A 24,089-nucleotide genomic window follows, 5' to 3' on the forward strand; every position below is an offset into this window, starting at 1 on the left:
TAGGGACGGTGAAAATGTTTATCCGGAATAATTAATAGTAACAAATCGATAATATTCGGTAGATATCTTGAATGTGAATCAATTTTAAAATAAATGGTTTTCTCGAGGTTTATTTCTTTTTTGAATGTTTTCAATTACTTTTTTTGGTCTTTCTCAATAATCTAACCAAAATTGATTTTTATCTTTTAAATATTTTATCAGCATTTACCCAACAACTGTTTCAAAGTTTTTCATTCAAGCTCTAGATTTTCATGGACGAAGAGAGTACTTAAGAAACTATTTTATGGACGAAGTTACTTTACAAATGAAATAAAAAAGTATTTTTTTATAAAAAAAAAAACACTTTACTCCACACCGTTTCCAAAAAAACTGTTTCAAATGTTTTCTAATGTAGCTGGAAAATTATTCAAACTACAAGTAATCGATGACACTCAGAGAATACTTCTACAAAATTACTCTGAAAACAAAAAAGTATTCTCTCCTAATTACTTCGCCCAATTTCTCTGAAATCCATACCAAACGTTCCCAAATACGCACAAAAAGTATTCTTCAAACCCCAAACAATCGACACTCAGAGAATAAAATTTCCTTTACAAAATTACCCCAAAAACAACAAACTATTCCAAACTTAGTTACTCACTGTGCACGATTCCTTTGAAATCTATTCCAAACGATCCACAACACTCGAAAACCCCATGATTCTCATCGATGCACAAAGAACCGAAGAAATATCTACCGAATCATTTTATTCAAAAATAAGAACAAAGCACGATCGTATTCGCTACGCGTGCGGGGACTAGCGAAACGTGGCAATGTAAAGCAAAGAGAGCAACAGGTCAATTTCTGACTATAATATTCGACATTTGACACGACGAGGGTCCACTTTGAAATTTAATTGCGCCACGACGTAACAAAGGATAACCTTCTGCGTCTCCCACTGTCACGAACACGCCGAAGGTGGGAGAGCTGCTCTCGCTTTCCAACCGATTTCTGACGAGTTCCGCACAAGGCAGTCTTCACCGGTGTCCCGACCACGCTGGATCCTCCTGACGACGCGCAACACTCTCTTACTAGACCCTCGTCCCTCTCGGAGGTACCGTCGTGATCAATACCAGGTTCACCTCGTTGATCAAGAATTTTTCTCGCGCAGAGACCGTGAAATGACACACAGTCGCACCAGTGTAACGTCCAGGACACATTGAGACACTCATCCACGTCCACAAGAAGAAAATAAATCTCTCAGCTGATTCTGGCGAGAGATCCTCCAAGAGTGTCGCGATAATCCCCCGTAGGAGCCAACGGTACCGTTAAGTGGCCAGGAGAAGAAGCAAACTCGAGGATCCTGGTTGACTCAGGTACGTTGGATGGATTTTGTATCTTTGTAGATTTTTTCCTACGTAATCGTAGTCAGCGATGGGCTTGAAGGTAGATCGAGTCCCTGGGAGCGAGCGAAAGAGTTTCTCGAGAGTCTCGGGAAGTCTTGAAACTCCCGAGTGTCTCGAGACCCTTGAGGAATCTTCAAACTCTTGGACGTTTTAAAAGTCGTTTCTCGGGGGGTGTTGGAACTCGCTTGGAAACCTCCAAGTTATTAATTATTAAATACGGTATTGGTAGTCGTGTTAACGGTATGATCTTTGGTGTCGAGAACCACCTGTATGCTCATTTTTTACCCATTTCTTTCGAATTGGATAATACGTGTGTTGGAAGATGTTTGTAGGCATTTCTTTCGAATTAGATAATACGTGTGTTGGAAGATGTTTGTAGACGTTTCATTCCATTTAAATAATACGTGTTTTATAAGATGTTTGTAGACATTTCTTTCGAATTAGATAATACGTGTGTTGTAAGATGTTTGTAGGCATTTCTTTCGAATTAGATAATACGTGTGTTGTAAGATGTTTGTAGACATTTCATTCCATTTAAATTCTACGTGTTTTATAAGATGTTTGTAGGCATTTCTTTCGAATTAGATAATACGTGTGTTGTAAGATGTTTATAGACGTTTCATTCCATTTAAATAATACGTGTTTTATAAGATGTTTGTAGACATTTCTTTCGAATTAGATAATACGTGTTTTATAAGATGTTTGTAGACATTTCTTTCGATTCAAATAATACGTATGTTGTAAGATGTTTGTAGACATTTCTTTCGAATTAAATAATACGTGTGTTGTAAAATGTTTGTAGACATTTCTTTCGATTTAAATAATACGTGTGTTGTAAGATGTTTGCAGACATTTATTTCAAATTAAATAATAGGTGTGTTGTAAAATGTTTAGGTATTTCTTTCGAATTAAATAGTACATAATTCTTTCGAATGATCGTGTGCAAATAATCACTATGGTCAAGATTTGTTCGATTATGTTCTTTTTTATTTGTCGAATCTTTTTATTTTATTCGAGAGATCATCTTTCGTCGATATTGGTAAATTGTTAAGTGTACGATTTGGGGAGTTGATAGCGTTGTTAATCGATGATATCGTTGGTGTTGAGAATTGTTTACTTGTGTGGCAAAGTTTTTGGACATTAGTTTCGATTTAAATAGTACACTCGTTCGATCACTATTTTTTGTTATGTACTGAAGCTTTTTATTTTATTCGAAAAATTATCGTCCGTCGATGTTTAATAAATTACAGTATACAGGTTCAGTGAAATTGAAACGTAAGTCATGGTTGCATCTGCAAATAGAATAATATCGTTTCGAGAACAATATCATTGTCGAGAGATTAGATTAAATATAGTAACGTTTGAATGTATAAATATGTGTAACCGGTATAACGGGTGAAGATTTTTAAACCTACGAGAGTTTGAAGACTTTTTTCAGGATTTTCCCTGATTTTTCAAAACTTTACCTTCCGCACCATTCATTTTTTAACAATTCCAAGAAACTCGTCACGTATATCTGTATTCAAAAATATTTTTAATTTACTCACATCCTTCCGAGTATCGTCTTTGTTGTTACATTATATACACAATACATCGACAACATTTCTTATCATATACACGATACATTTCTCCTCTATAACATTACAACGAACAACTGTTCCTTAAAAAATACAATATTATTAATTTCACCCACACTTGACGTTCAATTTGGTTCCGAAGAGGATCGTAATCGATCATCGATCGAAACATCGAGCTTAGATACTAAAAATATCGTTTCATTTATCGCTCTTGCAACGACTACTTAAAAATTCCTCTAACGTTACAAATTTCTATTCTGTTTACGTTTCCATCTCGAGTCGATTCAATGGATTAGAATGTTGCTTCGGCGAGAGGTTCCGTATAGAACGTTCCGTAACAAAATATTTATGCGAAATTCGTATTTCGTCAGCTCGTACTTCAATCAGTATTTTGTATAAGTGGTAGTAGTTACACGAAAGTTAATTTCAAGCGGTAACGGTCGCCTCGAACATTATTTAAGGAACAAACTCTTTCACTGTCGCGTTATGAAAGATGCGGTTGCGTTGTCAAATGCGAATCTAACGTTAATTTACCACAAGTCAGGGTACGATGACGCAGCACTCGCGACTGGAAATGGAAACAGAGTGAACGAACTTTCTCTGCGATCAACATTTTCGACAGACCGGACCTTTTTGGTAGCGTTAGCAGCCATTGAGTCACAATAGTGTGACGTGTATATCGTGAATAAAAAATATTTGAATGAGAGATTATTCAAAATATTTGAATGAGAGATTATTATTCAAAATATTTGAATGAGGGATTATTATTCAAAATGTTTGAACGATTATTTTACATTGCTATTCATTTGAAATGTGTTTACGTCACGGACGATTATTCTATGATATTTATCATCAAAAATCATGGATATAAATATCATAGAATAATTATGTGTGATACGAATATATTTTTAATAAATAGAAATGTAAAATAATCATTCGAATATTTTGAGTAATAATCTCTCATTCAAGTATTTCGAGTAATAGTAATCTGTCATTCGAATATTTTGAGTAATAATCTCTCATTCAAGTATTTTGAGTAATAGTAATCTATCATTCGAATATTTTGAGCAATAATTTCTCATTCGAATATTTTGAGTAATAATCTCTCATTAAAATATTTTGAGTAATAATCTCTCATTCAAATATATTTGAAATAAATTGTACATTTTTTCGATGTTCGAGAAATAGAGAAGAAAGAGTCTGGATAGAAATATAATAGAATGATCGTGTGTGACACAAATACATTTTAAATAAATAAAACGTACATTTTTTAGTGTTTAGAAATTTTTATATTGTTTGAGGATAAAGAAATATTACGTTTTATTTACTTAAAATATATTTATGTCACAGTTGATTACTCTATGATATATCTTTCTCTCTGTGATTTGTTTGTCCATTATTTCTCCTCGATTAACAAAAAAATTTATGTTTGAAGGAGATTTTGAAAAGATTTCTGTATTGTTAAAATACCAAACAAATCAAAGTTTCATTTATTTATCTCGTATCTCGAACAAGTCGAATAAAACGTCGATTTGATTTCTATATATATACTTTGTTAATTTATGAGCGATTCGATTGACTTCGAGTGATTTTTTAAACACGATAGAACGTTGATCGCAGACGATAAATTTCAACAAAGACGGGAACTTCGATACACGTAACAAATTATTTATAAGTAGAGACATCGCGGCTGGGTTTGTACAGAATCATTCTTTGTAAACGATCGTTAGTTGAATGTTCAGTGTTTAATTATCTTATCGAACGAAGAACTACTAAATTAGGATGAGCACACACGAAATATAAATAGATATCGCGGAGAATGTACTTTGCACAGTGCTGCACTTTGTTCAATTCAATTTGTCAACATTGATAAAACAAATCGGAAACGCGTTCGATAATCGTGCACGATTTTACTATCATTTGAAGTGTACGGTAATTTTCTTTAAATATTATTTTCACTGAGAAACTTAAAATTTTACGTTAAAAAATTTCAGTCGAAAGATTTCACAAAAATCGAATCAACGAAATTCAAAATTTCGCGCGCAAAACATTTCAGTTAAAAATTGTCCCAAAAGTCGAATCAAGAAAATTCAAAATTTCGCGCGCGAAAAAATCCGATCGAAATATTTCACGAAAATCGAATCAAGAAAATTCAAAATTTCGCGCGCGAAACATTTCAGTTAAAAATTGTCCCAAAAGTCGAATCAAGAAAATTCAAAACTTCGCGCGCAAAACATTTCAGTTAAAAATTGTCCCAAAAGTCGAATCAAGAAAATTCAAAATTTCGCGCGCGAAAAAATCCGATCGAAATATTTCACGAAAATCGAATCAAGAAAATTCAAAATTTCGCGCGCAAAACATTTCAGTTAAAAATTGTCCCAAAAGTCGAATGAAGAAAATTCAAAATTTCGCGCGCAAAAGAATCCGATCGAAATATTTCACGAAAATCGAATCAAGAATATAAAATTCCGAGCGGGTAAATTCTGTTGGATTTCAGTTGCATAGAGCGAACCGGCATCACCGCAAAACAATATCGAATCTGGACGAACACGCGACACTAAAACCGCGTCGGAAGCGATCATGCTGTCCCGTCAATCGTACCTTCGATCCCGATCGGAATCTTTGAGAACGTGTGTACATTGTAGTCAAGTTGGCTAATCGAGCAGAACAACACGACACACGACAAGAACCACCACCACACAAGCTCAACACCGTACACTCGACCATTCAGGAGCATACTAAACAAATAGGGCTGCGAGGGAGGAGGAGGTGGAGGACATTAGAACAAATGAAGGAGCAGACCAGCCGTGTATATCTATCCGTTAACTAAGGCAGGAAAAGTTCACGATGTATGTCCGACAGATAGAGGTCCATCCCGGTAAACAGAGGGGTAACTCTGCTAACGGTTCCTCCGCCATGGAGGGGCACGAGGGCCGAGACATCGATGGCCCGATCACGAAACTGAACGAGTTGCCGCGATTCAAGATAGAAAACTTCCTGTTGACGGTCGAGTTCGATGACGGGGAGGAGTTCTACAAAGAGAAGGCCAGAATGGAGCTGAGGGAGACGCCTGAGGTTGTTCAGCAGGCCTTGAAGGACATCAGGATGCTGGTTAAAGGTAACTGTCCTGTAGGGAACTCGCTTGGGGAAAGGTGGTGGGGTACGATCTACCGAGAAGACGCTGCCAGTGACCGCGTGTACCGATACCCGCTTGAAAATTCCGCTCGGTCGATCTTCTTAATCCTGTTACCTTCTTCGGGGTCGTTTTTGACCCGGAGCTTGCTCTCATCGTTCTTGTACGATCGGTTAACGGTTGATGTGCCTTGATTTCGATGTCTCTTGGTATTTATTTTGTCATGTTACGTTATTACAAAGTTAACAACACGAGTTGTGTATATTTGGAATATTTATATTTGTATATTTGCCTAATGGTAGTTGTTTGTTCTTGGAATGTACAGTCGAATAGGAGAATGCATTAAGGTTGACACTACTGAATGGATTAATAGTAGAATAAAGTTTTAATTATCATAGTAGATTCGTGTAATAGTAATTAAAATAATATTTGGATTGCAACCTTGGACTGTATATTCTCTGCTATGTAGGGTAGGGCAGTGACTTTGATTATTTTGAATATTTTTGTTATTTGAAGGTATGGAGAAGCTTTGGTGAGAAAAGTTGTATGGTATATAAAAAACTATAATAGGACAGTATTACTTTTTGTTATTAGAAGGCTTTTGGAGATTTCAAGGTCACTTTTATTTTGTTTCTTAGGTATCTCGATTTCTAAAATTGTTTAATTTAGGAATCGTTCACCCATTCAACAAACGTATAAATCACTCTGAAGATCTTTCTTACTACTTACTGATCTCAGGAAAAAAAATGTTGCACAAAGTTCCAATTGTTGAGTACTCCATTCGTTAAAATTGTACTCCATGTATTATTCGTACGAGCACTCGACAAGAAAAGGTAATTATTCGATAAAAGTGACAGTGGAGTCCTTTTCATTTTATTCCTTACGTATCTCGATTTCTGAAATTGTTTAATTTAGAAATCGTTCACCCATTCAACAAACGTATAAATCACTGAAGATCTTTCTACTATTTACTGATCTCAGGAAAAAAAATGTTGCACGAAGTTCCAATTGTTGAGTACTCCATTCGTTAAAATTGCACTCCATTCGTACGAGCACTCGACAGGAATGAGTAATTATTCGATAAGAGTGACAGTGGGGTCCTTAGAGGTAGACCGAGTAACTTTTTTTAGCACAGATAAAAATCAGGTGGATCGTTACCGAAGGACTAGACTCGATCAATGAAGCCAAACTCTGATATCACATTGGTCGAATACCAAGGTATTCGTGACGTGAAAATGGTAATAATGCCCTTGAGAGTAGACCTAAATATTTTATTTCACGTTGATGGAATTAGATCGAACCCGATGACAAACTTCGTAACTGGATTCGATTAATGTGCGAATTTTTCGATTCGTGGATCGGAATGTTATTCTTCGAGCCACGTTTACGTTCGTTTGATAAACGGTCCAGAACATTTAAATGGCAGTGAATGGTCGATCGAAATGCAATTTACACGAACGCGGAAACTTCGAGGAAAGAAAGAAATTTATAATTCCACTGATTGGATGATTATTCGCCGGGGAAAGTTAAAATGTAATTCGTCGATACGTAAGTGTAAATTAAATTGACGCGGCAGTTGCGACGAGGCAAGGCTGGAACGGTTCGCTCGCTTTAATGGAAATCGATTTATTTATTGTTTCGCGTGAAACCGGCAGCGTTCGTCGCCGCTTTTGTAATTCTCGCCGGTGGAATTTTCATTGGCGCCGAGACGACGTCAATTATAAATATTTTCCCAGGGAAATATGTTCGGGCGGTGTTGTTAACCCTACAATCGCAAATAATCAAAATTTTTTATCTGGAAAAAAAGTTTCGAGTATCTAATAAAAGAAGGGCTTTTTATGCGGTTTGAATAAACGATAGAATTATCCGATGAAATATTTCACAATTAACGAATCAAATTTAATTCGTACGTTAATCTTTATAACGCGTGATTTTTTATATCGATAAATTTCTTTAATTAAAGAAAAGTGTCGTCAGAAGTATACGAAAAGTAGACAAAACGAAATTGTGTTCAATTTTTTAATTATTTTCATTTTGAACAAATGTTGGTTCATATTATGTAAGTCGTTGAGCATTTTCATAATACGTGACTATCGAATATATTTATTTTTAATACTTAGAAATATTAAAGTTTAAAAGTCTAAGGTGGTTGAAATTTCATATTTTTGAATTGCACGAATTCTATTTGTTTGTTGTATGAATTTTATTCCAGTCTTTAAAATTGATACGAAGAAACTTTTTCTCGGTCATGTTTACGTTCATTGTTTAATTAACGCATTAAATGCGGTCGAGGTCATGGAAGTGTAAAGAAATCTTTCTGCAAATACCGAACGAATATTTCACGATTTGGAATCTTTGTTTGCTTAGTACTTCAGTCGATGTTATTTTCGTTCAAATTTAATCAGGGACTGGCAGTGGCAAAATAGAGAATTTATCGAGTGTAATGCACTTGTCAATAAGATAATACTATGATTCGTAGTCAAGTATCCAAATTTCGAGAAGTTAATTTACCAGGAAGAAATTTCTAGCAAAAATAATCGATGTTTCTTACGGTTACTTTAATAACAATTGATGAAAAAATAACTGACAAAGAGATAAAAAATAGTGTTTTACGTTCTTCTTAAGAAAAAGTTTGTATTTTATTGGATTGTTCGGAAAGTCATTTCGGTTTTTTTGGTGATTTTTTTAGAGTGTACAAACATTTTATTGAATTATATATTCTCCATTTTGGAAAACGAAATAAAATAATAATAATAATAATAATATAATAATTATATTTTGAAAATATAATTTTGTGCCAATTAACATTGTCAGAACAAACCAAGTAATAATAACAATTATTATCGATCCAAGTTCGTAATCGAGTGATCGCGTTTCTCACTTCGTATTATTTCACCAAGAATCATTAACGTTCAATGAGATAGAAAAATTTCGATAAAGTACTTATCAGACAGACTAAAGAAAGTAGATAATCGTATGTTTATCGAACAGATTAAATAAAAAGATTAAAGTAATTAAATCTGTAATCTTTTATGGACAATTTGTGAATACGGACTATAAATGATAAAAAAAAAAGAAAAACAAAATTAGTTAAATAGAACAGATGAAACAAAAGTGCAAAGAGGCGAGGTGCACCGAAAGAGTTGTTATACAGCCGAACCAAATAAATGTATTAGTGTTACCTCGATAAATGACACAAGTTTGACAAGTTCTGAGATCACTCTGCGACAGTTAGGGAGGGAGAATAGGTATTTAAAAAATTATCCAAGCCAAGAATGAGTCAACGAGAGCGATTGGAACGCAATTACGCGGTGGGAGTAGCCACGCGCAAATAACGAGGTAGAAACTGTGACAATTATCGAGGAAATACCGTATTATCGTTCTCACGAACGAATATTGATATTCATCGATCTTCCATTTCCTTAATGATCGAGATATTCGCTCAGTGATCTGTATATCACGTTACTGTGTAGATCGATTAGGGTTACTGCATTCAAAATGGAGAAAGGGATTCGATTAATGATTCTGTGCTGTTTCGATGCGACTACAGGGTATGTGAATTCTCTTTTATGCTCAGAACCGGTTGAGAATGAAAGTTTCACTTGTTGAAGTCCCTTCTGTTGCTCAAACAAGTATCAGCTATCGAAATTGCAGACTTTAATATTATTTTGCAAGAATATTACCTTTTTTGGTAATATAAAGCATTCGATTTCTCTCGAATCGAGAAATTCAAATTCTATAATCTAATCTAATCTATTCTAAATTAATAGATAGTTATTTTTTCATCAAAAATAAAACGAAAGTCTTGACTCTTTCAAGATTTAAGACTTAACATTGTTTCTCACAAAAGTTCTCCAATGTTAAGATTTAACATTGTCCTTAACAAAAATCGAACACTCGACAATTCAAGAAACATTTATTTTCTACCAACTAGTTTACCATTTTTATTTCTAGACGAAAGTTTCGAACACCGAATAAAAAGTAAACAAATGTTTATTCGTTGAATTCAAAATTATAAATTCAACTGTGCAGTGGAATATTTCATAGCGAACGAAATAAATGTTTAAACGTACAATCGAGTAAAGGTCACGTGTAAGTTGCTACACGTTGGTTTCGTACACCTTTTATTCGAACAAAAACGGAAACTGTCTTTTCGTTTCTGTTCGCAACCGGCAGCGCACAATAATTTACATGCCGTATATAATAATTTGCCATTACGATCAAACCGCTTGTCTTGTTGCTCGAAATTACATACAGTCTCTTGTCGGTTGCCTCTCATGCAAATAAACGACGTACATGCTCTGACCTTCCAATTTTTCATTCTCAGGCGAGCCTGACCTGATCCTTCCGGACTGCGATGAATTTTTCCAAAAATTCATGCGACCCTGCAAGTGGTATCCAAAAAGTACCTTCGAACTGGTAAATAAATTTTTTCTATGCAATTTGTCACTTGGAAATTATCGTTAAAATTCACCGAGAAAATGATTTTTTCGTTGTGTATTTTAATAATTGCACAAAATTTTTAAACAATTGAAACAATTTAGGCACTTTGGCTTCGATTATTGTTGTGATAATAAAGAGTATTTTTCAAGATGCGAATAGAAATTTTTAGTGCAGAAGACGTCGAATAATTTAAATTAAACATCTCTGTATTTAGCTATTTAAGTACAGTAGCTATTTAACAATTGTAGGAGTTGTTTAACTGTAGAAGGATCTTTTATGTTAAATATACAAGTTTCTGTAGGAAATTTTTGTTTCAGAATATTATATAAATATGTTACTTGAATTTTCAAGACGTTTTGTTTTATGTCACATTATTTACAGTATGTAGTATAATAAATATTCATTTATTAATGCAAGAGTTTTCCAAGTATTTAATTTGGTCAGAGGCTTTCTTTACAAAATTTTGTACTTTTTAATAAGATTGGAAACTATCGATGCAACGACAAAATCATCTTGAAATGTTTCTTTTCATACTTGAGCTTTAACGGTAACAAAGTTTTTAAGAATCTCTCGTTAAAAATTTATGTTCTTTGATTATGTGTCACGATTACGGATTTGATGCATTTACAGCTTGTACAAGCATTAAAAAGTATGTTAAACCTATGCAAAAATGTACATTAATGTTTTTACATCACTTTATGAACAATATTTCTTATACATTTTGCGTATGTTTCTCATATTAGCATACATAATAAATGAATAAAATCCTCAGATTAGTGATGATTGTCACGAACGAGTCACACGCAAGAATATAAAGTGGTTGAATACATAGTTGCGAAAACCTTAACGACATACATATGTAAATTTTGAAACCATCGTTAATCATAATATTAATTCTAACGATGATTTCAAAATAGGTATCGTTAAGGCCTTTAAATATAACAATAACGAGATATTATTGTTGTGACGTAACCATCGACATAAATTTTTTATTATTTATTTTTCTTGATAGTTTTAGAATAGAAACTAAAAGTGTTAAATTTTACATTTGTTGAGACATCAATAATATATATAATAAAATTATTTAATAAAATTAATACAATTAATAAAATTAATGAAATTAATGAAATTAATAAAATTAATAAAATTAATAGAATTAATAAAATTAATAGAATTAATAAAATTAATAGAATTAATAAAATTAATAGAATTAATAGAATTAATAGAATTAATAAAATTAATAGAATTAATAGAATTAATAGAATTAATAGAATTAATAGAATTAATAGAATTAATAGAATTAATAGAATTAATAGAATTAATAGAATTAATAAAATTAATAGAATTAATAAAATTAATAGAATTAATAAAATTAATAGAATTAATAAAATTAATAGAATTAATAAAATTAATAAAATTAATAGAATTAATAAAATTAATAGAATTAATAGAATTAACAAAATTATATTTTATAATAAAATTTCGTTTCTTATACTTGCTCGTTTGTGTTTGGCAGATGAAGAGGTTCTACAAATTCAGGTTGAGTCATCCACGTTACTGCGAGAATTTGTTGCCCACTCTGGAGAAGAAGACACTTAGCTCGGAAATTTTGATACCATTGCCCGAACGCACTGCACAAGGTTGCAGAGTGTTACTGATCAACACTGGGAAGAAATGGAACACGAAGCTCATCTCCCTCGACGAAATATTCCGATCGGTTATGTTATCGATGGATGCAGCCATATCCGAACCGAAAACACAGGTTCATCATTATTTCTTCGATAATAATAATTATTATCAAGAAAATAATTGCACAGTGATGGTACAGTGATAAATGATACTAAAGGATACGAACAATGGTATTAAAGGAACTGTGATTTACTTCGATTAAAGTTTTTGGATTTTCATAAGCATAATTGAATATATTTAAAAAATGGACAATGTTCGAAGATTCATACTAATATTCGGTTGTACCGAAAAAACAAGGATCAAAAAATTGTGGGAAACTTGCTCGCTGTGCCATTATTTATTGCATTTATATCCAGTAAGCATATATAGGGTGTTCTTAAATGACTGGTGCAATGGAAAAGGGATTCTATGTGTAAAAATAAACATAAAACGTGGTATAAAATTTTTTCGTGCAAGGCTTCCTTTTCGAGAAAATTAATTTTGAAAACACGCGGGGCATGCTGACTGATAAATTTCTATTTTTCCTTATTTGTTCACATGGAAAATTAATTGCAGAGAATTAATATTTCTGCTTCTAAATTATAATTTTCGAAAATTGTCTACAAACGTAAGTCAGATTCGTTAAATCGAATTTTAGTAAGACGTGCGCGTGCACCAAACAAGTTTCAAGATTAATTTCCTCGAAAACAAAGCCTCGTGGATAAAAATGTTGTTCCACCTTTTTGGTTTATTTTTGAACACAGAATCTCTTTCAGTCGCTTGTACCATTTATTATAGGACGTTTTGTATATTTAGTCTAAGAGTAAGAAATTGTAGGAAAAATAACTTTGGACCAAAATGAATAAAAACGAATTTCATTGGACGTAAGTGTGGTTCAACATGTTTATTGCATTCTCTGTTTCAGATTGCCGGTGTGCATGTAGTTTTGAACATGGACGGTTTCACGTTGACCCACGTTACTCACTTCACCCCGAGTTTCGCCGCGATGTTGACAGAATGGGTACAGAGATGTTTACCCTGTCGTCTCAAGGGCATTCATATAGTGAATCAACCCTTCATATTCAACATGGTCTACGCTCTATTCAAACCTTTCCTTCTGGTAAGCATTTCAAATTTTTGAAATTTGAAAATTTTTACTTCAAAACTTCCACAGTTCTAACGTTTTCAATTGTCAAATTTTGAAATTCGAAAATTTATACTTCGAAACTTCCACAGTTCTAACGTTTTCAATGTCAAATTTTGAAATTCGAAAATTTATACTTCGAAACTTCCACAGTTCTAACGTTTTCAATTGTCAAATTTTTAAAATTTGAAAATTTCCACTTCAAAACTTCCACAGTTCTAACATTTTCAATTGTCAAATTTTTAAAATTCGAAAATTTTCACTTCGGAACTTCCACAATTCTAACGTTTTCAATTGTCAAATTTTTGAAATTCGAAAATTTTCACTTCGAAACTTCCACAGTTCTAACGTTTTCAATTGTCAAATTTTGAAATTCGAATATTTTTACTTCGAAACTTCCGCAGTTCTAACATTTTCAATTGTCAAATTTTTAAAATTCGAAAATTTTCACTTCGGAACTTCCACAATTCTAACGTTTTCAATTGTCAAATTTTTGAAATTCGAAAATTTTCACTTCGAAACTTCCACAATCCTAACGTTTTCAATTGTCAAATTTTGAAATTCGAAAATTTTTACTTCGAAACTTCCACAGTTCTAACGTTTTCAATGTCAAATTTTGAAATTCAAAAATTTTTACCTCGACACTTCCACAATCCCAACGTTTTCAATTGTGAAAGTTTGAAATTCGAAAAATATTTCATTATTCATTTCTGAAGAATTGAAACCAAATTTATAGCTTTTTAGTGTTCAATTTAAGGGAGTCTTTCAGAAGCTTAGCGATTCCTGTAGAATCTAAAGGGAGTTCACACACACACACACACACACACACATTATTGAATCATAGAAGCAATCTGAATTATTTCACAATCGTTAGAATTCTCTTAAATTCTTCTAAAATTTTTTAAAGAGAATTCTAACGGTTGTGAAATAATTCAGGTTGTTTCTATGATTCAATACTTAGCGCGGTACGTCTTTGACCACGAAGTGAGGTGAAAGTAGCGATCCAAAGCCGCTAATTAGTTCTCTTAATCACTATTCCATGTGTTGGTTACATGAACCAGAAAAATTCTTGTGAATGGAAATATTCCTTTCTACCGGTGAGTCGGTGTTAACATTGAAATTTGTTAAACTTACAGGAGAAGACACGTAAGAGGATTCACTTCCATGGTACGGACAGAAAGGCATTGATCGCCCATCTGGGCACGAAACCCTTGCCCATTGAGCTCGGTGGAGAATTGGAAATGCCAAATGCACCGATCGGCGAAGGTATTTGGGAGTACTTCTGTTGGTTCGAGAAAAACTTCGATGGTAATTTATTTTTTTCTTCCACTTTCTTTCTTTGCAAATTTTGTGTTCCACAGAAAACGATATTTTTAGAATTATTTATACACGTTTCGAATTTTGAATAAATACATTCCTTAAGATTGCAAGGATGAAAGCAATAGATCAGAGTGTCACGAGACAAGTGTCGTTTAAAGTATCTCTCAAATTACTGATTTTGTGAAAAAGGTAACAGAAATGGAGATTGAAGGTCACTTCAAGGTTACAACGTTTCGATCATTAAATTTGCCTTTGCATAAGCTGCAAAACTGTCTTCTGAAAAATACTACGTTTTATTCATGTTAAATGTTAGTACTTTCGTACAGTTACAATATTTGTCGTTACTCGCCATTTTGTATCTTTGTATTTTGTACAGACGGTGGAGAATAATTTTTATGGGTTTAATAAATAAGTAAATGGAACCTTAGGAAGTACATAAAAAATTACTTTCAAGTATTCGATATACCGCAGTAAACAAATAGTATTTGTTAGAGCAGGTTTGGGTAATTTTTAATACGCAATAATTTTCAAGGTCGTAGGAGCTACAAACTAAAACACATAATGGATAGCTTTGTATCGAAGATGGAGGTTAGCCTATCGTTCACCCCCATTTGTCTCAAACGTCGTTTACATTTGAGCAACTTGTATAGATATCCATAATACACTTCTAAGGAGTGTATTAGCGAAAGGACCATTTCATATATTACAATTCTAATATTGACGAGGATTCTTTGTCCTGACACGCGATTGTTCAATTTTCCTGAAAGGGTTCGCTCAACCCTGTACAATAAACGATTCTCTACGAAGACGATCGTCGTGTCAGAAATTCATAATTTGCGTAATTACACGACATTGTTACGTTGAAACGTGCCATTACCATTTCGTTGCGCAACCATTTTGCGTATAAATTTTCTTCCATGACAAGTGCTGACCTCTGGGTTCGTAAAACTTCGTCGAATTACGTCAGAGGGGTTAATTATCGTCGAGAGGAAATTCGTACGTTAGGAACAAGCTCGAAGTTTCTTTCAAGAACCGATAAATTATTGTTAACCTTTTTCAGAAAAATGTTGTGTCTTGTCGATTTGAAAATAATCGAGTTTCTTGTCACGATTATTTTTATTGGAAATTATATGTATGAATGTGTACACGGTGTTTATGAGAATCGAGGAGACTTTTTAAAAAACTATTCTTTTCATCAAAACGAATCAAAAAGTCCTTTGTCATTTTGCAATCCGAGGTTTTGTTCTTGAGATATTAGCGGTTGAAGTTTGTAAACGCAATTTTTGGCGCGCGCTTTTTGAATCTCAGTCGGCTGCGCGCGCAGCTGCGAACACACGCCCGCGAAATACGCATCGATGCACGTTCCCACTCTCGCGATATTTAATGTATTTTTTCTTACCGATTTTATTATACACGTGTAGAATTCTTCAACCACGCACTTTTTGTAGTTTATGGTTTGTAGTTATGCATTGTGCAATAAAATAATTTAACTTTCGCTCATAGTAGAAAGAATATTTTGTTATCGTGTAATTTTACAGTAACTACACTCTTTTTCACATGTCGGAGAAATATTTCCGCGTTATATATGTGTACAATACAACGTGGCAGTATAATAAATTGAACGAATTATTATCGTGCCGCTTTCTACTTTGCACATAATTCTTCAAGGATACGTGTGAAAAAGTGTATGTATTTCTTAATTTAAGATTTCATGGTATCAAAGAGTGTTTTACCACTACGGGTGAAAGTTAGAACGTTTTATGCAATTGCGTAATGAAAATATTCAAAATCATAGGTGTACGTGACTTTAGCACGAGGAGAATTATTAAAATTACAACAACAATATATTAAAATCCACGAAGGTGTCTTCGAGTGTGTTAATCCACAACTGCAGCCGATTGGAATTTAAAAAGCGCGCGCTAGGAGTGACACCTGACAATTTTAACGGCTTATATCTTGATAAACAGAATCTCGAATTACACTAAATTTTATGTAAACCGTTACAAAATTTTTGAATTGCGAAGTCACTGACCTTGCAAGGAATTCATTTTGGGGAATTGCTCTTATTGTTTTGCGTTCATCGAAACGAAAATATTTTGTATTGTTTTCAACATTCAATTTTTATTCAATGGTATGTGGAATATAATTTTGATAAAATTGTGTTAAGAAGAGGTCACAGTTTTACTTTTCTTTGCAGCTTCCAACAAGTGTGGGTACTCAAACGACGCGAAACGATAAAAAACTGGCAGGTACTTGACAACCTGATGATCATCAACATCGAACCTCGTTAAGGTAACGAGATCACGTGGTATACGTTTCCAACGCAAAGAAAAGCGGAAAACGGAAAGGGAAAAATCCACAATTCGATCATCGGGAGCAAGAAAAGAATTCGAAATTAATGTCTACAATTCAGTGTCGAACTAGAAAAGAGATGAAATATGATATATTTATGTTGATCCTTGATATTTTACGTTCGTGTTGTAACGCTTTATTTTGTCAAGATAACAAACAGAGGATTTTTAGTTAACGATTTGAAGCTTACAGTGAAAGTGTAAAACGAAAAGTTCGAGCGTTTATAATCGAAATAGTTACGAGGTAGATTAGAAGTAATTAGATGTAATTATTTTTGTTATCGATGAAGGAGATTTGGAAGTCACATTATGTGTAATAAAGGGGCGGTTTTCCAATGAATTTGATAAGTATTGTTATTCATTCAATGAAGGCGTTTAACATTGTAGTTGAATACTACAAACACGGTGAACGATTACGTTATCGGTAACATAATGCGACAGTTTAAACGATAAAAGACCAATAAAATAGAAAAAAAATGGCAACGTAGAAATTGTTGGAATTGTTGGAAATTCTAGTAAAAAATTCATGAGCAAGAGTAGAAGTTAGTCCCTATTTTGGTATCATTGATTATTGCAATTAATTATTTGTTACTCGTTGTCAATTTATACTCGTTGCTAGGTAACTGTCCCCCCACTTGTCAACACAGTGCAACGAACGAAATTTTAGTGCAACCATCGAGGTTGCATTTATCGAAGTTCTGCCATACTTATTTTTTAAATACTTTACAACAAAAAAGAGGAAAGAAACGCTACCAAACCCTCGCTGTTTGAGTAACAAACTTTCCGATCGACAAATAATTTTATTCATCGAACTTTCTAAATTTTCCAGGACTTTAAACTAATTTATCGAATTCAGAAGGTAAGTCCACGACGCCATTGTTTCGTATGCGCAATAACACACCGAAAGAAAAATATTTCTTGCCACGTTACGCATTAAATTAATTTCTTGAGCAAGTTTCAATTATTTAGCACTAGTATTACTAGTGATTCAAGCACACACGATGTTGTTTAAAATAGATATTTTATTCGACAGCGAAATAAATGTTACAAAGTGTAAGCGAACAACTGGCACGTGCGAATTGAATTGTTTTGTGTGTAATAATTACACATAAATTACATATAATTACACACTCTTTTATGTGGTATGTATAACCTTTGATTTTGGACGAGCTTGCACGTGAACAAAGCCATGTACTGTTCGTTCACGACAAGAAGGCAAATGAGTGTTTACATTCCCACTCTAGCTTAGTCTATTAGTTCTATCGTTACACGCAATGGCGCTATTGGTCGAGGATTGTGAAGAAGATCAACTGAGGCTAACAGAGACAATGCATGCGTTGGTAGGGGAACTGATATAGGTTCCCCTTTAGGGAACCTATAGGTTATAGGTTATAGACTGTAGAATAGGGATGTAAACACTCATTTGCCTTCTTGTCACACGTGAACAGTACAAGTTCATCCTAGTGTAGGTGAGGACGTGTTGTAGCCACGAGGTACACAAATTATCACTATCGAAAAGGATGTTGACCGTAGTCATTGTTCTTCGTTAATTATTGCAGTACATAGTTTCAGGCACATTGACAACCCATAACTGTAACACTGATCCCGTCGAGTGTTGCTCGTGGAAATTCTGTACTTAGATCTACTCGTGCAGATCGTAAACCCATAAAGCTGATTTCACGAGAAGCAAGTATACATTTCTATTGCAATCAACAAACCGGTATACGTCGTGAACGAATTCCCACGGTTCTTGAAATTTAAATTGCTGCTGGCCTTACGAGTATTACGTTGCATCGTAAATGTCGTTGAACGAACATTACAGTACTCGTTGCTTAAACATACTTTATTTTCAATAGACTTACTTGTACGGTAATCCATTTAACACGAATGTATTCCTATCGACAATTTCGTTACGTATCGCGTAAAAAATTGTTCTAACTCTAGATAAATATCTCTTCTCCTTACGTAACAATACAAAAATGTATAATATAAGTGTAGCACCGGCAAACCTGTTGCTTCTCGTTCATCTTTTCGCGCGAAAATGCGATCGCTACAGAGAGACAACTAGAGAGGGAGTGGAGAGTGGCCCACGAGGGGTAAATATATTATTTATAAATAAAGTAGACGAGTCGATCGTCGAATTTGTGCCGACACACCGATCGAGGAACCCACAGCCGTCGTCGTTGCACGAAAATCGTCTCAGGTCTCGATTTTTCACTGTTCTGCAAACAATTGTTCCTCTTCGTTCTTTTCTGGAGACACGTCACAAGGAACAATCTAATGTTTGTTATAGCCGTAGGAGTTGATCGCTGAAAAAGAGAGGAAAGAGTCAATGAAACGGATTCGATAATATAAACAAATTTCAATTACGAATCAATTCGAGGAATTAATTATTAATCGCGTAATTTTTATCCAAGTCTCTTAATGTTCCGAAATATATAATCTGATAATGAAAACAGGAACAATTGATCTTAAATTTGTGAATTTTTATGATTTTTGTTTTATTCGTGTCAATACATTCCTCTTCAACATTGGAAGAGGTCAGTGGATTGTTTATAAATTCTCTTTGCGTACCATCGTATTCCTTATCGCACTTTAACAACAATTCCAACCACTGTGGTCCAGTTACTCGTGGCATTTTTAATGTGCCACCGTAACAATCTGGCAAACACTTCGGCGACATGTATTCGTGCAGCGATTTTTGATCTTTGCCATGGAAGATGATCTGAAAATGACAAATCAACGTCATACATTGCAAGAATAATATTCGTATACATTTAAGGTATTAATTTAATCGAAAGTGAACAATTGTGTTTCGTCAGGTCCAAATTACGTATTGTTCTTTAATTTTATAATTTATAGGTAATTATCAATACGATGCACTGAACATGAGATGCACTTGACGAGAATCTAATATCCTAAGATATGAGAGAAGTCTTCAAAGACAATAAATAGACCTACTTTTTACTACTTGTCCCTCACTATTATTTAAATAATTTTTTCATCCATGAACAAATATTAATACTGAACACCAGGTGATTAGACATCTTAAACGAGACTGTATGCAGTAGTTCCCCGCTTTCAAGACAAGGTCAGGATCGATTCACTTGAAAGCGGGGTAGATACTGATTTGTACCTCTAGCTGAGGTCAATAATGATGCCAAGTACTGTGTCATGTTGTAAAAGGAATATTAACACACTGTTTGTGTTCTTCAATGATTGTTGCAACTTACTGCATGATCTGTAAGTGTCTTACTGTGTTTTCTTGTTAAAAATTGAGTTTTCTGATTATCGAATGTTACATAGTGGTGGTATGTATAATACATGCGCGAAGAGATTGCATCTGGAGTCACATCAGATGTAATTTGTTTAGGGGTCACTTAGAACACGTACAGGACAAATATACATCCTTTTTGCATTTGACGAGGTTGCCCCTGAATGAATAGGTGAGTCATAACTCCAAATGCAATCATCTTGCGTACGTACAGTAACTGTATACGTTTTGTAATGTTTCTATCTTTTCAACAACTTTCAGGTATTGTAGAAATTCTGAAAATCAGCTCATAAAATAAGTATCAAACTGTCTTGTAACAAACAAGCTGTCATTATTTACAAATTCTAATTACAATACAGTAGTACCCGCTTTCAAGTAACAAAATCGTGACTACTGGTTTACTTCGTCTCAAGCTGAAGCCACTAAGGGTGTTTGTATTAATTAAACATAAACAGTGAACGAGGATGATAGCAGCTCAAGAATCTGGGATAGAAGATAGTGTCTTGAAAGCGAGGATTAGTGCATCTTGACTCTCAACAATCCCTAAAAGGGTAGAAGAACTCCAAGATAATATTCAACTCACTCTGCTCTTGAGTTTCTCTCTAAGGAACGGTTTGAACAACGCGAACACCATGTTGAAGAGGTAGGGCTGATTGACGATATGAATGTTCTTGATTCTAAGCGGAACAGCGTCCTGTAGCCAATCGACTATCCTCTTGGCAAATGGCGGATTGAACTGCCAAGTCTGTTGAAGGCTGAGTCCGTCCATGTCGAAGATCACCACAGCTCCAGCAATTTGGGTGGTTGGCTCCAACATGGCGGCCTCCAGATAGAGAACACATCCCTTGAACACCTCGTCGAGGGTGCACTTGTTGTGCTTCCATTTCTTGCCCAGCTCGATGATCAGTACCCGTCGTCCATCTTGATCTCGGTTTGGTAGTACGGTCAGGATGTTCTGCTCGAAAATGTTCCTCTCTCTGCTGGGCTTCAGACCTTCATAGACGTTATTGTGTTTCACCTTGAAGCTGTAGTAGTTCTTCACGAGCTTGAGCGCCGAATCTGGGTAGTACTTGCATGGCCTGAGGAAGCGGATCAGCCAGGCCTCGTTGTCCAATGGTACTTTTATGTCAGTCTCGGCTGTGAACAATGGACAATGATAGTTAAAAATTTACAATTCTTTGATTTTTCGACGTTAGATGATAAGTGGATTTTTTGGACGTTGGATGTTAGATAGAGATTGTTCAGATGGTGATTCTTTGATGTTCTGATATTGGGTAGGGATTATTTAGAGAAAGGATTCTTTGAATGTTGAATGTTACATAGAGATTGTTCAGATGGTGATTCTTTGATGTTCTGATATTGGGTAGGGATTATTTAGAGAAAGGATTCTTTGAATGTTGAATGTTAGATAGAGATTGTTCAGATGGTGATTCTTTGATGTTCTGATATTGGGTAGGGATTATTTAGAGAAAGGATTCTTTGAATGTTGAATGTTAGATAGAGATTGTTCAGATGATGATTCTTTGATGTTCTGATATTGGGTAGGGATTATTTAGAGAAAGGATTCTTTGAATGTTGAATGTTAGATAGAGAGTGTTCAGATGGTGGTTCTTTGATGTTCTGATATTGGGTAGGGATTATTTAGAGAAAGTAATTAGGTGGATTCTTAGAATGTTGGATGTTAGATAGAGATTGTTCAGATGATGATTCTTTGATGTTGGGATATTGGGTAGGAATAATCTATCTATTATTTAGATAGATTTTTGAAATTATTGTAGCGAGGAACTCTCAAGTGTTAGGTAGTATTTGTTCCGGAAATTAATTCGTTGACTTTGGAGCATTAATTCTAGGAATGTTAACTTAGGCAGTTGACTCTTCGTCGTGAATTCTCTGGTGTTAGATATGAATAACTTCAGCCTTCTAATTGTTTGACTTTAGCATGTTAAATAGTGTTGGTAGAAGTGTTAATTTACACAGTTGACTCTGACAGAAATTTCTTGGACGAGTCATTAACGAAAGGATTTTAGACGTAAATGGTCCAAACTGATGATTATTTGACTACTTGATTTCAGCATAATGAACAATAATTGTTAAGACGAGAGATCTTCTACTGTTAGTATGTTAATCAAGGATTGCTTGAATTATTCATTCTGTGATTTTATAACATAACAGGAATTGTTAAGGTGTTTTGATCTCTATCTTTAGGACGTTAGAACTTCTTCGAACAATTGACTCTTTGATTCCAGGACGATGGTAATAAATTAGACATTATCTCCTCTGATGTCACAAGGAAATTGTTCGAACGTTTAGTTCTTCGACTTTGGGTATGTAGTTTATTTTTATAACTGCATTTCGTGGATACAGGTTTGCTCGTTTACAAGATGAAAGTCTAAAGCGAAAGATTACGTCGTGGACATGTGGTCGGATGAACTTTGCTGATATCCTCTTTTGTACTCTTGATAAATATATTTCCTGGGAGAAATTCTGGTCATTAATATTTCATCTATTTTTTTTTCTTTCAGTTATCTTTTCACTCGAGGACAGAAAGTATATTTAGCTTATGAATAGACTCTACGATGACAGACTTTCGAATTCAATATCAAATATAAAGTGTCAAATGTTTAACATTTCGATTATCAGAACTCGAGGAGCATCTCTTCAACGATACTTGAGCATCTCGAAAAACAAACTACACTTTTTGCAAGAGTTTCTCAATTTTAATTAAACTTGAACACAAGTAATACAGAAGCAGTGTTTGCAACACAAAGGTAATCCACGTTTTCGTTTCGTAGAATCGATGACTTTGATTGTTTACCTTTCAGTAACTCCACCAATTGTGCAACGGCTTGTTTCTGGAGCTCTGGAGTCTCACGAAGCTGCTTTTTCGCAACTTCTTGCAATTCCGTGCTGGGTGTACCAAGCTCTATCTCGAGCGTGAAATCACCAAGCTTGATGGATGGAAGCTCGTCCCATTCGGTCAACATTGTTCCTGCAATCATCGAATATATTCATCAATATTCTTCCAAGTAATACTAAGATTCTACATTTGATAAGAAACAATAGACAGTGGATCATAGTAGTCCAGAAATTCGGAACCTAACATTCCTATTTAAGTCTTTTCAATGTTGCATCATTTTGTATGCAACATCTGCAGCTGCACACGAAGTATTACATTTTTCGAATTGTACAACTGTAAAATTGTTATTGGAGTCTTTTCAATGTTGTATAATTTTGTATGCAACATCTGCAGTTGTACAAAAGGAAGTATTACATTTTTCGAATTGTACAACTGTAAAATTCCTATTGGAGTCTTTTCAATGTTGCATAATTTTGTATGCAACATCTACAGTTGTACAAAAGGAAGTATTACATTTTTCGAATTGTACAACTGTAAAATTCCTATTGGAGTCTTTTCAATGTTGCATAATTTTGTATGCAGCATCTGCAGCTGTACAAAAGGAGGTATTAAATTTTTTAAATTGTACAACTGTAAAATTCCTATTGGAGTCTTTTCAATGTTGCATCATTTTGTATGCAACATCTGCAGCTGCACACGAAGTATTACATTTTTCGAATTGTACAACTGTAAAATTGTTATTGGAGTCTTTTCAATGTTGCATAATTTTGTGTGCAACATCTGCAGTTGTACAAAAGGAAGTATTAAATTTTTTAAATTGTACAACTGTAAAATTATACGACGATAAAAACAAAAACCGACTGTACCATCGACAACGTTTGTAAATATTAATGCAGTAGAAATTTATGAATCCAGATAAGGACACATCGAGCAATTA

At 34.2% G+C, this 24,089-nt stretch overlaps 3 protein-coding genes across 9 annotated transcripts in view; 1 reads left to right on the forward strand and 2 right to left on the reverse strand.

The window, feature by feature from the left end:
• Tmem18 (transmembrane protein 18) overlaps positions 1 to 762 on the reverse strand; it is a 28,573-nt gene extending 27,811 nt beyond the window's left edge. Inside the window, exon 1 of the mRNA XM_076310974.1 lies at positions 641 to 762. The gene's annotated coding sequence lies outside the window, so the exon portion shown is untranslated. The remainder of the gene's footprint in view (positions 1 to 640) is intronic.
• A 181-nt stretch (positions 763 to 943) lies between these two features.
• Positions 944 to 17,361, forward strand: LOC143146566 (alpha-tocopherol transfer protein). Of its 2 annotated transcripts, XM_076310968.1 has the most exons (8): positions 944 to 1,093; positions 1,151 to 1,355; positions 5,825 to 6,080; positions 10,423 to 10,514; positions 12,055 to 12,300; positions 13,132 to 13,326; positions 14,487 to 14,658; positions 16,868 to 17,361. In XM_076310968.1, exons 3-8 carry the CDS (start codon positions 5,879 to 5,881, stop codon positions 16,906 to 16,908), a joined length of 948 nt encoding a protein of 315 aa, XP_076167083.1. In that variant the 5' UTR covers positions 944 to 1,093; positions 1,151 to 1,355; positions 5,825 to 5,878; the 3' UTR covers positions 16,909 to 17,361. The 2 variants fall into 2 exon arrangements, with proteins under 2 accessions (XP_076167083.1, XP_076167084.1); XM_076310969.1 differs by having other exon boundaries at positions 1,002 to 1,355; positions 5,829 to 6,080.
• A 662-nt stretch (positions 17,362 to 18,023) lies between these two features.
• Positions 18,024 to 24,089, reverse strand: part of LOC143146565 (alpha-tocopherol transfer protein) — a 40,101-nt gene continuing 34,035 nt past the window's right edge. For all 6 annotated transcript variants that reach the window (XM_076310967.1, XM_076310963.1, XM_076310961.1 and 3 more), the window contains exons 2-6: positions 23,111 to 23,284; positions 20,879 to 21,432; positions 19,596 to 19,746; positions 19,306 to 19,330; positions 18,024 to 19,253 (exon numbers count right to left, since the gene is read on the reverse strand). In XM_076310967.1, the coding sequence (XP_076167082.1) occupies positions 19,127 to 19,253; positions 19,306 to 19,330; positions 19,596 to 19,746; positions 20,879 to 21,432; positions 23,111 to 23,279 (1,026 nt within the window). In that variant the 5' untranslated portion in view covers positions 23,280 to 23,284 and the 3' untranslated portion in view covers positions 18,024 to 19,126. The remainder of the gene's footprint in view (positions 19,254 to 19,305; positions 19,331 to 19,595; positions 19,747 to 20,878; positions 21,433 to 23,110; positions 23,285 to 24,089) is intronic.

The sequence above is a fragment of the Ptiloglossa arizonensis genome, chromosome 5 (assembly GCF_051014685.1).
Source record: "Ptiloglossa arizonensis isolate GNS036 chromosome 5, iyPtiAriz1_principal, whole genome shotgun sequence".
NCBI classification, from domain to species: domain Eukaryota; kingdom Metazoa; phylum Arthropoda; class Insecta; order Hymenoptera; family Colletidae; genus Ptiloglossa; species Ptiloglossa arizonensis.

Excerpts from the sequence above, each read along its gene's own strand:
- LOC143146566 (XM_076310968.1), top strand. The coding sequence starts at position 5,879 with ATGGAGGGGCACGAGGGCCGAGACATCGATGGCCCGATCACGAAACTG. Across the intron at positions 13,327-14,486 it reads TATTCAAACCTTTCCTTCTG|GAGAAGACACGTAAGAGGAT; the intron begins GTAAGCATTTCA and ends TTAAACTTACAG. Across the intron at positions 14,659-16,867 it reads GTTCGAGAAAAACTTCGATG|CTTCCAACAAGTGTGGGTAC; the intron begins GTAATTTATTTT and ends TTTTCTTTGCAG.